Source organism: Balaenoptera musculus, chromosome 5 (genome assembly GCF_009873245.2).
Source record: "Balaenoptera musculus isolate JJ_BM4_2016_0621 chromosome 5, mBalMus1.pri.v3, whole genome shotgun sequence".
NCBI lineage: Eukaryota > Metazoa > Chordata > Mammalia > Artiodactyla > Balaenopteridae > Balaenoptera > Balaenoptera musculus.
The window spans coordinates 66717089-66731756 of record NC_045789.1 but is presented as its reverse complement, the minus strand read 5'-3'; the positions used below and the strand labels follow the sequence as shown (position 1 = coordinate 66731756).

General features: G+C 40.5%; 1 protein-coding gene across 2 annotated transcripts in view; it reads right to left on the bottom strand.

The window, feature by feature from the left end:
- LNX1 (ligand of numb-protein X 1) overlaps nt 1-14668 on the bottom strand; it is a 219936-nt gene that overhangs the window by 154836 nt on the left and 50432 nt on the right. The window contains exon 2 of one of the 2 annotated variants that reach the window (XM_036851979.1): nt 8249-8334. In XM_036851979.1, the coding sequence (XP_036707874.1) occupies nt 8249-8325 (77 nt within the window). In that variant the 5' untranslated portion in view covers nt 8326-8334. Of the gene's footprint in view, nt 1-8248; nt 8337-14668 lie in introns of those variants that run through there. The other variant, XM_036851974.1, reaches the window with a different exon arrangement.

Sequence of the window (14668 nt, the reverse complement as noted above, 5' to 3'; positions counted from 1 at the left end):
CTTCCATGTCTTTGTAGACAACCCCTCTACATCCTTGACCTTGTCAACTCTAAGGACATTTATCACTACTCCTCTTAAGCTGCCCATATTCGGGGCCACCGCTTGGATCTTCTTATCATGCAAAAATCTTCAATTTCAAGAAAAAAATCTGAGAATGCTGCTCTCTCCTATATTCTTTTAGCCATTCAGATTTTCCACTCCCCTACCCAAATTTTACCTTCCTCTTTGAATTGATTGTGATCCCTGGTTCTTGACTCCTAGAGGCTGCCCAAGAATACTGTTCCCTACTGTTTTCACTTCAAGCCTGTCTGGTCCAGATCCCACTTCCTCGCCTGCATCCTCAACTTCCTAATGGCCTGGCAGAACCAGGGTGCCAGCCTTCTTTCTTCCTATAAGCACGATGGTTGGTGCCACCATATCTGTATGCTCCGCAATGCCAGCCGCGCTAGTCAAGTCTCCTCGGCAGTCCTGGTCTGAGACTCTTCTCTGCAGTCATCCCACCTTCAGTTCATTTGCCTTGCCTGGCACGCTGGGCTTTTCATGACCTGGCCCCTGCCTGCCAATCATACCTCATCAACACCTCCACATCCCTTCCACCCACAGAATACCACCCACGCCCCAGCCCCCATGCCCTGGTAACACTGTGTTAGAGGGACTGCCCCCCCACACCCCCATTTCCACAGGAGAGTGGTTTCCAAAGCAAACTCCGACCATGCTTCGCCCTTCACTCATTCTGCCCCTGCAAGTCCATCACTGGAAAAATGGAAAAAAACCACAGGCGAGCTTGGCTTCTCTCCTCCCCTTTCTGTCTTGGGAGTGAGCCCGAGTTTTCCTCTGCTGCTGCACGTGCTGAGGCTTCCCCAGGCAGGCTTCTGTTTGAGAAGCTGCCGTGCCCAGATCTGCTCAGGCCGGGTGCCTTCAAGCTCTGTTTTTCCTTGTTCCAGGCCTCATTCTCCAATTTAGCTATTACCATTTGAAAGGCGATATTTTGGCCTCCATGATTACTCTTTTGAATTTTTCTCCAATTATTCCAAACTTAGGAGAGTCACTGTTTGTTGGGGTCCCCTTGGATATCCCAACAAACCTGAGTGTGGTTCCCATAACAGCACAGTGTCTCTCACTGCTAGGCTCTTACCCATGCAGCACCATCCTGACAGTTCTTGCTCATTTACCATCGCCTGGATTGATGTTATGCACTTGTATATATTCTCTTACAGAATCCTGGCAGAAACCCCATGAGCTAGCTCTACGTAGCAGATGAAGAAGCTGAGTCTCTGAGTGGTAAAGTAACTTGTCCAACATGCCCAGCAGGTTACAGGCAAACCTGACACTCAGGTATTTCTCCTCCTTCAGCTTGGGTAACTCCTTCTCCCTCTTCATGTCTCAGCACAGATGCCACCTCCTGTACAGAATCTCCCCTGGCTTTCCCGAGCCGACATCCGCGCCTGCGCTGTGCTCTCCTCACGCCCTAGTCCAGCAGTTATTGTTCTGATTGTAATTTTTTACAGACAATCTGCTCTCTAGACAGTCAGCTAGTGAACACGACTTTTCCTAGACCTTCAGGACGTAGCCCAGTGCCTGGAAGGAACACAGCCCAGTGCCTTCAATAAATATTAGTTAAAAGAACTAAAGATGACTATAAAACAAGGGAAGGAATGAGGGAAGGGAGGGAATTCCCATTGTTAGGTTAAATTTGGAACTATCCCTCCTTCCTTTTCCCAGGAGTCTGGGCTTGTAGACTTTGGGAAGGGAACTAACTTTATTACATTTAATTTTCACAGTAATACTACATTCTAGACATTCATTCTTCATTCATTCACTTATTCAAAAAAAATTGTTAAACACTGTTAAGGATGAGAAGAGTCTCTGTTTTCAGGAACTCATTATCAATGGAGAAGCAGAGTTAAAGACAAAGGATTAAAGCACAGGTGGAAATTACCGGGTGCTTGTGCAGTTGCAGCAAAGAGGAAGGTCAGCTTGTTTCTTCTCATGTAAAGGCTTTAAGTTGTTAAAGAGTTCTGCCCAAGTTCACCCAGCTAGTAAATGACGGCGCTGACACTGGGGTGCAGATCTGCTTACTTTAGAGCCTGTAGCTTTCCCAGGCTCCACATAGCCTCGCCTTGGCCCTTAGCCAAGAAGGGGGCTCATGGGAACAGGGTCTTGTCCTGCTTCTAGATTCTGTGTGTGTCACTCCAGAGAACCTGAGGCTTCTTACGCCTTTAACAATTTTCACGATTGTAGAGGAGGGTTCTCTGAGTGGGTAGAAAAACTAGCAACTTCTCAAATGTGGTCTCAGAGTTTCATGCCCACAGTCAGCACTGGCTGGCACCTTGAGAAGAACTTGAAAAAGACCTGTGCTCTCAGGTGACAGTAACATCTGTAGATATTTAGACGAATTGAAATTCCTTTAAAGAGGAGTTGACGACTTTGGTAAACCTTAGTTAAAATCCTCACCTCAAACTTCATAAGCTTTTTCAGTGTTGTATAATTTAAATCCCACTTAATTCTATGTTTTGTATACTCAGTCCTCAGTGAAGAAGACCATACGACCATTCTCTTCACAAACCCTCCATATACTTGCTGTCTTTTATGTTGTCTAATGGAGTGCTCTGTCTAGGCCTAAGAGCCCAACTTCTTCAAACTTTTTCCTGAGAAAGTTGAAAGTTCATAATAACTAGTAACATACAGTGACTCACAGATACACACACAAAACGGCCCAATAAGGGATGGAGTGGAAAAGGCAAAAGCAAGAGGGGAATCAACGTTGCTGGTTCCTTCGGGTGTGATAAGCACAGAAGAAGCTAACTTTCTAGATAGGGAAGTGTTTTCCTTCCCACTGAACTTCTGCTTCCATCCAAGAGAGGGCAGGTTCTCAAAAACGGGGGATCATGCCAAGAATCCTGTCCTTCAGTTCTCCTAAGTCAAAGAATATAAGAAGGGATATCAGGAAAACCACTCACCATTAATGTGGAGACAGCTCTTGGTCTGACTCTGACTAACAGAGTCTCAGCAAAGGGAAGTTCGTTTGTCTGTTCTCAGATCATGAGCTGGTGAAGATGCTCCTCTCAGCTCGGACAATGAACCTGGATGGTTGCCTCTCTTTTCCGCCCCTCTTAGAGCTGAATTTCCCTGGGCACCTGCCACTACTCCATGATGAGGTGCCTGGAGTAAACAAGGGTGCTTCCCGGTGGTCGTGAAGCCACAGCAAGGTGGAGCAGTGAACATGGATTCCGGTGATGTGGACGAAGGCATCTCCATGGCCAGTTCTGGTAACTCTGGCTCCAGGAGCTGCCAGCACCTCCCAAGTTCAGCGTGGAAGCTGCACTTCCAGTCGAAGTTTAGATTATCCCAGAGTAATGAATACTTTCCCCTCCTACTCTCCCTCGCCAATTATGAGAATGTGGGGTTGTTGCCATCATGAACCTTTCCTGGAGTCCCCCATTACTGGGTGGCTCAGCTAATCCTGCATTGGAAATGTTGACCTCAACTGCAACCAAGGTGCCAAAGCGCAGACAGCAGAAGCTCATTCTCCCTGGGGTATGAGACTGTCTGAAAGATGCCTGCATTTTATTTTCAAATCCATTCAGCTCAGTTCGATGAACATTTGCAGAGAGTTAAGAGCTAGGAGCAGTGTTATAAACCGGCCTGGGTAATAGAGGCCCCAGATCTCCAAGTTCTCTGTTTGTACTGCCTTAATTGAGGCTTTGTCAATGTCAGTACCGGCCATCAGCCTAGGGCGGCGAGGCTGGTCTTTTCAGCTCAGCCTGTCCCCCTGAAGTGGCATGATCCACGTGGCAAGGGAGAGGCTGGCCTTCAGTCCTTTCTCCCACTTTGGATGCTTGTTCTTCAATGTCATATAGCTGTGCAGTTTTGGCAGAGGGGACAGCAGTCATGCTGGGCATGTCCCCTCCTCATCTCTGCCCCAAGGGGACGCTGCACACACCAAACTCCTTGAACTTGAAGGTGGAAGAAGACCTGTGAGTCTTCTGATCTACCCTCTACCAATCTGAAGGTAGCATCGTTTCCAGAATAAAGGACCAGGAACCACATGCCAGAGGTCACCAGCAGGTCAGGTCCCAAGTGCTAGTCATCTCAAAGCCAAACGTTCTAAACTGATTGCCATTATTCCTCCCTGTCCCCATCCCCCCTACCTACAAATCTCCTTGTTCTATAGAAACTGTATACTACCTACCCTCTTCATCCCTGCTTAAATGGAAAGAGGAACATAGTGAGAAAGAGTAATCAGGGTCTGTCAATGCGCCTGCCCAAAGTAACGAAAGTGAAGTTACCCTCTGTAATGATCCAAGGATGGATTGACCCAAATGTAACAAGCGAGCTCTGCTGTCTATGATCTTGACACCACCATTAGGAGTTAGTCTGGGTCCTGTGAGAAACAGATGCCAGGATGAGGTTAAGCACGCAAGGACTTAATTAGGGAAGATACCTGTGTGAGTGACAACAGGACAGGAGCTGAGAAAGGTTGGGAAAGCACGTGGAAAAGCTTAATCATGTGTTTGTTGAATGAATGGGTGGATGGATGGATGGATGGATGAATGTATGAATGAATGGGCAAAGTATAGTTTGGAAAGGGAAGGAGAAAGGAAGCATCTGGGTACAAAATGATGTGAATTAGCAGAGTTGCTATTAAGTCATAGGCAGGGTAGATATTCAGCTGGGGCTGTACTGGGTGTTTACTCCTGACATCTCTTCTGATTGTTCAGGTCTATTCAGACTGGTTGATGCCCGTGCTGTACTGATTGTTAAATATTTTGAAAATCATCCCTAGTTACATGGACTGTCATATCACCTAGAATATTTGGCGATGTTTTCACAAACGGAAAGTTACTTATTTCTGATGGCCATTCCACTGCAACATGGGGTCACCACACATACTAACAATTCTCACAGATGGTGGTGGTGCCATAATCAGGGGAGCCACCCAAATCCATTTGTTGTTCTGTGAATCTGATGGAGGGCAATTTATCAAATTGAGGCTATGTCCATTCCAAGTTTCTGAGGAGCTGCTGATTTTTGCTCTACTCTCCCTAGGAAAGAATTTATATTACTTCCCCCCCCCCCCGCCCCAGTAAAAATATACCAGCAACCAATGCTGTGGACTTCTTTGTTCTCTTATCATAAGCACAGGACGGCCTCCTTAAACTGGAGAGTATTTGAAGAAAAAATAAACTGAGACCAAATGAAATGTGACCTGTTATTAAAGTTTTTATACTCACAACATGCTGAAGTAATGGGAATACCTGGGGGGCAAACTGATGAAATGTCTAGACTTAAAAGCCAGGTTGACAAGAAGCAGAAGTGACAGATCCCATGAGGATGTGGGAGTTGGAGACAGGGAGGAGCAAGAGAAGGGAACCCAGGAGCCCCCGGAGATTGTACCAAGGACTCTGAACTCTCATGGGCGGTGGTATTGGGGTTTAGGCCAAGTTGAACTAGAGCTCCAAAGAGTAGATAAGGGGGTACACCTGGTATCTGGGGTGTGCTTAGGCTAGCTGGATTTGTTGTTTCTTGTAACCAGAAAAGAATTATGAGTATCAGTCCAAAGTCAGAGACAGACTAATTTGGCTTTCATATAATTCTCCAAGACTGAAAATCTGTGCCCATGTCTGGGATGGGGCTGAACCGCTTGGGTGGGAATAGCAGGTCACAGGTCACCAAGAAAAGAGCAATGCAGGAGCAGGAAACTGGAAAAGATGACGCTTTGGAGGTATAGAATTCTGAGGGAGTGACATGCTTCTTACGTGCATTTAAACTCCCCTTCCAGAGTAATAGAGTGCTTTCATTTTCTGACACAGCGGCACAAGCTCTCTTTCTCTCAGAGTTCTAGCCACTGCTTCTCTCCTGCGTGGTAAATGCCTTCACCCACCCACCGAAACACCACTGTCAGTAGCCCTGAGTCTGCAACTGTCCCCTCTCCCTCACCTTTGGAAATGGCCCCTTTTCATAAGCTGTTTTCAGTGACTGGATTTGACTACAGCACCTGTTTGCCACCCAGATTGATACAGTGGCCCAAAGTCACACACAGCCCTCTTCTTTCCTCTGTACCAAAGGTCTGCAGGAAAGAATAGCTAAAAATCCCTGCCTCTTCTTGTGGCAGGTGAAGACAGAAATGAGTTTAGGGCTGGGCAGCGGAAAACTCAAGGAATTTAGACTGGAGATATCCCACCTCAGATATTGATCAAACTTGTGAAAATTAGGAAAAAGAAAAAGCTTATAAAATAAAATCAAACCAATCATAAACGAATTGGAGAGAAGTAGAATTAAGCATATCCACCATCATGAAGAACATGGCATTTCCCCGTCACTCCATCAAAACCGCACACCCTCAGCCAAGGTACCAATGACGTCCTGTTGCCAGATCCATGCCGATTCTCAGTCCTCATCTACGACTTTTCCCTTTCACTCTACTCCAGCCACACTGGCTTCCTGGCTTTTCCTCGTACACAGCAAGCATACCTCCTCCTTACAACTTGGTATTGGCTGTTCTTCCTGCTTGGAACACTTCCAGGTTCCAGGTGTCCACATGGACTGCTTCCTCCCTCCTTTAATTCGGACTCAAATTTCACCATCTCAGTGGGGTCTATCATGACCACTATTTATAATTACAAACTCCTCCCCCCTGTACTCCCAATCTTACATACCCTGCTTTACTTTTACTTTTTTCCACATCATTATCACTTCTAACACGTTATGTTAATTGCTTATTTATTTAGTGTATTGTTTATTGTCTGTCTCCTCCCATAATATTTCTTAAGATCAGGGATCTTTGTTTTTTACACCAATGCCCAGATATAGTCTAAGACATAGTAGGTGCTCAATAAATATTTGCGGAATAAGTAAATTTCAGAGGCTTTCAAACACAAAGTTTAACTAAATGCTGTTAACGTGATGAAACGAGGGCAGGAAAGGAGGCAAATGAAAAGATAAAAAGACCTGAAGTAGCGTATTAACATCAGCAAAGGTAAAATTTAAGTTTAAAATCACTAAACAGGACAAAAAAAAGATATTCCATTATGATAAAAGATACTTTTTATAAAGAAGGTATAACAGTCATAATCCCATTTGCATCAAACACCAAAGTATGCATCAAACGTTAAACATCTAACTATAAACCAAACACTTTTAGAAATATAACAACAACTTGATTTTTAAGAAACACAGTTCTGGTGGATAACTTTAGGATGCCATTAGAATGACCTTGGAATTGTGAACACAAAATCAGACAAGACAGAAGAGATGCACAAAAATAACGTGAGGTAATGTAATGATCTATAAGAGTTGTTGAAAGGATCTAAAAATACTTGAGAATAGAATCAAGTAACAAAAAGATGAACAGGCTGTAAACAAGTGCTAAAACAACTTCTCTCTCCTCACATACTCATCAGAGAATTAAGGGAGAATCCAAGGAACCTGGATCACAAGATCACTGCAAGACTTGGAGTCTCCACTAGCCTAGTGAAGTGGAAGCTGCCAGGTCAGTTATGGTCTATGACCAGAACTTGTATAGCATAACTTCTCCCATATTCTAATGGTAGAAAGAGTCACAAGGCCACCCAGATTCAAAGGGATGAAAAAATACTTTCTATGTCATGATGGGAAGTGTCAAGGTCACATTGAAGAGCATATGGGATGGGAATTGTGGTGTGGTAGCCATTTTGGAAAATACAATCTACTACAACAGATAATTGGAATACTTAAAAAGAAATTTTAATATATGATCTTTATAATTCACCATGCAGTTGAACATGTTAAAAAAATTAATAAGTTAAGTTATAAAAGTACCCTAAGAAGGGATTATATATATGTGTGTGTGTATATATATATATTTTTTTTTTGCTAGATGTATAAATTAAATAATAATGTTTTAAAATTACACTTAAAATCTAAGTAGATGGATTCTTCTTAGAAAATAAAAAACTGGAAAGAACATCACTCACACCCTAAGAAAAAGTAGAATAATCTACAAAATCATAACTCTTCTGGGGCCCATTAGTGATCTGAAGTTGTAGGGCAACCAGCTAGCCTGAAATCTAAGAGAAGATAGGCACTTCCAAGGAAAAAATATGAGTACTAGCTAATCTGAAGCAGAGCATTGGGAAGAAGGCAGATCTGCCGTGAAAGCAAGTAAGAAAAATTCAGCTAAAATCTGTAGTAAATTTCTAAAGTCAAGTTTGGGCTATCATGAGAGTATAGACACCCTGGGAGTCGCAGGTAAAAAGAGGAGTCATACCTAATCAGAGGCTCTTCTCCACAGACCTCCTGAGAAAGACTGGTGCAGGGTAGAAGGTGGGAGAAACGCTTCCTCATGGATCAGGCCTGTGGAAGGAAGATAAGAAAGATCAGACTTCTGGTCAGAAAGGAATAAAGCCTAAGGCAATGGGGGAACATCTTTAAAATGCTGGAAGGGAAAAACTGTCAACCCCAAATTCTACACCCAGTGAAAGAGCCTTGCAAATATGAAGTGAAACTCAGACTTTTTCAGATAAACAAAGACCTAGATCATTTATTACTAATAGGCATGAACTACAAGAAATCTTAAAGGGATTTCTTTAGGGAGAAGGAACATGATTTGAGACAGAAACTTGGATTAACACAAAAAATGAATGGCACTGGAAATTGTAAGAATGAATGGACTGTGGAACTCAGTACATTTAACATCATTTTGGGAGCACATCTGTAATCCATTGTGATTATACAGGCTACTTAATTTGCCTGAACTGCTCTGAAGGAAATTCAGCATTCTAAAGTATAATGAGAATGGTTATTTATGTACTGTTTGGGGGAAAAGGCAACTTAGTTAAGGAAGAATGAGATTGGGACTAAGTTTATTAAAGGGCAAAGAAATTCTAATTTGTGTGGTCAAATGTTAAAAAAAAAAAAGTAATGGAGATAAGAAAAATTCAAGGAAGTAAAATCAGCATTGAAAATCTAAAGAAAAAAAGGATTACATTTAAAAATCTATCACTTTAATAATTTAAAACTTATATTAAAAGAAAATAGTACCAGAATAATGTTCTGACACACGAGCCATCCTCAAAAACACCAAAAAAACTTATACTAACCCAATATATCTCTTTGACTGTATTGGACAATTCTGGTGAAAGAAGGAAATAAGGACATATGAACTGACTAATTCTTTTTGTTTACAAACAATTAATTATATAGCATTTGGTATGTGCTTATTTCTATTCTAAGTACTTTATGAATACTAAATAATTTAATCCTCACAAAGACCCTATGAGGCAGATACTATTATTTACATCTTACAAATGTGGTCAAGGTCACATGGTAAGTTCAAGATTGAAAATAAACATATTTTCCCTAAAGTCTTTGCTTTTAATCTCTGTGCCATACTGCTTCCCAATACAATAATTGAACAAAACCCTACATTTCAAATAAAGATAATTTTCATTACTTTTTATATGCCTGCAGAACATTTATAAAGACTGATCATGTAGCTGACTACAAAGAAAACTTCTGAAATTCAAAAAATAAAGATTTTATAGGTTATATTATCTGATCCTAATTCAATGAATAAGAAAAAAAATTATGAAAAGATGACCAAAAACTGTCTACTTGAAAATTAAGAAATACTTAGAAAATACTTGGCTTAAAGAAGAATCAAGAGGGAAATAACCAACCATCTTGAAAGCTATGAAAAGGCAACCTTTGTAAAATACTCTAAGACTCTATGAAATTATACTAGAAAAATTTTACAGCCAAAAGCCCTTCCTTGTGAAAGAATAAATATGAGAAGTAAAGAAACTAAATCCACATTCTAAGAAATGAGAAAAAGAACAATAAAGAGTGATTATAAAGGTAAAATCTTAAATTAATATAATAGAAAGGAAAAAAGTAGTTGAATACATAAAGAAATTTAAAATCTTGTTGTATTAAAAATCTATACATTTGATAAACAACCTAATTTTTTAAAAGGAGAAAAAGCAAAACTATAAAAGATCAGGAAGTAGAAAGAACAGATATTAAAATGACTAAACATATTAAAAGAAAATATAATTTGAAACTTTATGGCAACAAATTTGAAAACTGGAAAAAACATTGGAAAGGAAGAGGAAAAATGATCTATTTTTGCAGATGATATGATTGTAAACCTAGAAAACCCAAAGGCATCTAGTAAAAATCCCCTAGAATTAAGCAGAGAATTTTGTAAAGTAGATGGATCCAAAAATATGCCAAAAAAAAAAAAAAAAATCATTAGCTTTTCTCTACTCTAGCAATAAAATAGGAATGGAAAAAAATCATTTAAAATCAACCCCTATGGAATATTTGGATATAACAAAAAAAGGAAATAACAAAATCATACTAAAATATGTAAACGGAGAAATGGAAAGACATGCCATATTCTTGGATGAGAAAACTCAATGCCATAAAAATGTTCCCTCAAATTGTGTATGGATTTCATGAAAACTCACAATAAGGTGGGTATTTTGGTTGTTTGTTTTTGGCAATTGGATAAAGTGATCTTAAAGTTTCTAGAAAAAAATTAAATACTAAAGAAAAGCTAAGTAACTTTAGAAAAGTAAAAATGGGGCAGAGACTTCCTCACCAGTTATTAGAACTCTGTAGAAAGCCACTGTATTCAAATAAGTACCTTATTTGATCCCAGTTTGATTGCACATCCAAGGATATAGTACAAATATATGAGTAAAAATATAAAGATAAAGCAAAGCTCTTGTGAGAAAATCTAGTAGATTATATGTACTATATTGTGCAGGAAAACTTTCCTGATCAAAACTGAGAAGTCAAAAGCTACAAGAGAAAAGATAGGCATATTTGACTCTAAAATTATAACTTTTAAAGCAAAGATATCATAAAAATATCATTGACCATAGTAGGTTTGCAGAAATACATATCATGCATAGTATATTTAATTTTTATAATATACAAATATTTATTATAATTTGACAAGAGAAACAAGAACAAACCAGGGGACTTCCCTGGTGGTCCAGTGGTTAAGACTCCATGCTCCCAATGCAGGGGGCCCAGGTTGGATCCCTGGTCAGGGGACTAGATCCTGCATACCGCAACTAAAAGATCCTGAATGCCGCAACGAACATCCCGAAGATCCCTCATGCAGCAATTAAGACTCGGTGCAGCCAAATAAATAAACAAATATTAAAAAAAAAAAAAAAAAAGAACAAACCAGTAGGAAAATGGACAAAGTCTGTGAATGGGCAATTCACAGAAAAGCAAATCCAAATGTCTGAGAAACAAGGAAAGATCCTCAAATTTACCCAAAGTGAGGGGAATGCAAATTAACAATGAGATATCATTTTATACCTACCAAATTGTCTAAAATTTAAAAGATATGAAACACCTCTTGCTGGCTGGGTTGTAGGAAAGGGATCACTTTCATGGTCAGAATGAAAAATGCTACAGCCTCTTGGGGAAGCAGTACGGCGATATCTACTTCAAATTTAAAATACATATACTTTTTAGGCCAGAAATCTTTTTCCTGGGAAACTCTCCAATAGAAATAAAGTCACTAGAACATAAGGGTTCATATAAAGTGTTTTTTTGGAAGGAGGGAGTTGTTTTATTTTATTTTTTTCAAATTGTCTGTGAAAGCTACAATGTTTCAAGCAATAGGGAATGGCTGAATAAACTATGGCATAGCCTATGATAGAACAACACAGCCATCAAGAAGAATGACATAGAGTTCTGCTAATTGACAGGAGGAATTTCAGAAGGTATTGTTGACTGAGTAAAGCACAGTGCAGAAAAAAAGGGGTAATATTTTTCTATTTTGTAAAACAAACAATGATCAGAAAGCACCTGTGTGTGTATGTGTGCATCTTTATATGATTATATAGCCATCAGTAAAAATAGGAAAGATACTTATTAGATTATTAATAAGGGTTATCTGGGTAGGTGGTGGGTTGGGAATTGATATGCTTGTAAGAGAAGAGTAGGCACCAAGCCTAAAAAAAAGGAAAACAAACAAAAAGACCACCCACACATGACCACACACATGTACCTATGTTTAAATCCATCACATACATGCATTTGTGAAAATGTATGAATGTGTATTGTTCAGACATAAAGAGCTCACCCGGCCAGTTCAAAGGGCTCTGCCTCCCAGATAACTTCTTCCTTTCTAGGAACATTTGCGATTCCATTTGTACCCCTGTACCAAAACATTCCCCAGGTAAGAATTTCTGATTCTGGGATTCCCATTCTTAATTCTAAGACCTACTTTCCCATGGCATAGTGTTTCATCTCAGAAACAGCGCTCAGAAAGGCTCCAACTTCTTTCTAGAAATGAATATCTTTTGGCCTTTCTACCTCTGTCCCTTCTTGTCCATACTTCCTTCTGTGAAATGACTCCCAGGTTAACCTTTGTAGGTAAAGCAAATCACACCATTTGGAGCAGCTTCTCTAGGGGGGTCGGGTCATGGTTCTTCTCTCCCCACAACAGAGAAGCCAGAAGGTGAAGGTACCTGGATAATGACCTGTTGCTCTTTAGGTCATAAGTCCAAGAACTTTAAAGTTGTCTAAGTTGTGAACTTCTTCAGGATCAAATATGAGGTAAAATATAAGAAGACAAGAAAACGAACTCGAGATACCATTGGTCAGCCCACGCTGCTGACCGCCCCCTCGGTGTTTACAGAATGTTTACTAGTTTCACAGTCTGTGCTCACATCCACCTGCTTCCCTCCGCCTCCTTGTGGTGGAGCAATTTCCTTCACTTCAAAGGAAGCTCCAGATGCAGGGAGGACCCAAGGGGTGTGGCCCCCCCTCAGAATCTGGCTCCTCTTCTTAATGAAACATGTCCTCTCTTCATCTTATCCCAAGTTGACTTTTGGAGCTATTCCTCAATTCATTCATCTGCTTTTGAACTCTGAGAGTGAGAAAGAAATGTAGTTTTCTTTTTTCCTCAAGTCACTGACCCTAGCTTTGTCATGCCATTTCAAACTGATTAACCGCAGAAACAGGAGGGATAATGACACATGTCACTAAAGAGAAAATGACACATGTTAAAGGAAGGCGAATAGGCTGTGGGAGATTAGTTTTAAGCCATAACTTTTGGGATGGTTTGTTAATGCAGAATTAGTTAACTGATGCTGTGTCCAACCCCTTTGCCATATGATATGCTTCTCCCAATAAGAATTAGGGACCATTTCTCCACCCCTGTGATTCTGCCTGCACTGGCCTTGGCATGCCGTGGGAGTTTCAGAGCCTAGGCATTGAGGGACTTTACAGCTTCCACTCTTGCCCTCCTGGAACCCTGAGATGGCCATGCTGTAAAGAAGCTCAGGCAAGTCTACTGGTGAATGAGAGACCTTTGGAAGAGAATGGAGGCTCTCACGAATGGCCAGCACCGACTCCCAGACATGGGAGTGAGGCCATCTTGGACCTTCCAGCTGAAGGCAACCTCACGAGTGATCCCAGGCAAAATCTACAGAGAAGTAGCTCAACCAACCCCCAGAATTATGAGAAATAATAAACGGTTGTTGGTTTAGTCACTGAGTTTTGAAGTGGTTTATCATACAGCAATAGCTGATTAATAGAGTGGCTTGGATGTTTTAATTGAGTATCTATCTTTTCTTTCTCTATTCTAGTGTTTCATGTATAACAGGGCTCCTTTTTAATTTTTTTCCTAGAAATCTGGGAAAACACATTCTCTGCATGGACACAACTAACTCCTAAATATCATGTATTTAATAGTTCCTGGGAGATAGAAGATTGCAAAGGCAGGCACTACATCTTATATCTACTCTTCAGTAACCCATACCCAGGATAGCACCGTATGGCTGGTGGGAGGTTAGCACATGTTGACCAAATTAAGTGTCTCCTGGGACACCTGTTGCTGCTTTCATCTCATTTTCTTAATACCTGCATGTGTCACAAAACGAATAGCGACTTGTTGTTGATTTGGTTTAGCTGGCCAGCTCTGCAGATATTCCCTTGTTGCCTCACTTTTCCACATAGAAAGCTCTCAAAGATTCCAGCACAGAAGAAGAGAGCCTCTCTCCACTTGTGGAGGAACTGATCTCACTGGTCAAGAGTGTACTGATTATAGTACTACTAGTGGCAGAAGCGGCAGCTAATGTTTATTGACACCTTATCAATATGCCAGTCATCACGCTATTCGCTTTACATGAATTAACTAATTCAGTTAATTAGTAATCTATCATTTCCATAAGGCAACTGAGGCACAGATGGGCTAATTTATCTGCCCAAGCTAGCACGGTTACATGGCAGAGCCTTAGTGCTTAGCAAACACTCTGACTCTTCGTGGCTAATTGTATGGTTACAGCTGAAAGGTTTAAACTACGGAATATTAAACATAGTCATTTATAAAAGTTATCTAACAAGAAATCACCTATAAATGACAATCTCCAAAACTTTTAAATATCACTGTACTTCTCATTAGTCAAGAAACAAGTATTACTGAGAGTATGTGTCTGTGTGTGTACACAGAAAGTTATAAAACATATAAACAAATACAAAAAATAACATCATATAAGAATCTTGGCTTTAAAGGCATTTACACTATTTTGAAGAGAGCAGACTTATACGATGAAATGGCCAAAGAATAAGACAAGATACAACTAAAAAAAGAGCAAAGTAGTTCTGAGACCTCACCTCTTGCAGGGAAGAATAAGAGTCATATTTCAAATCACCC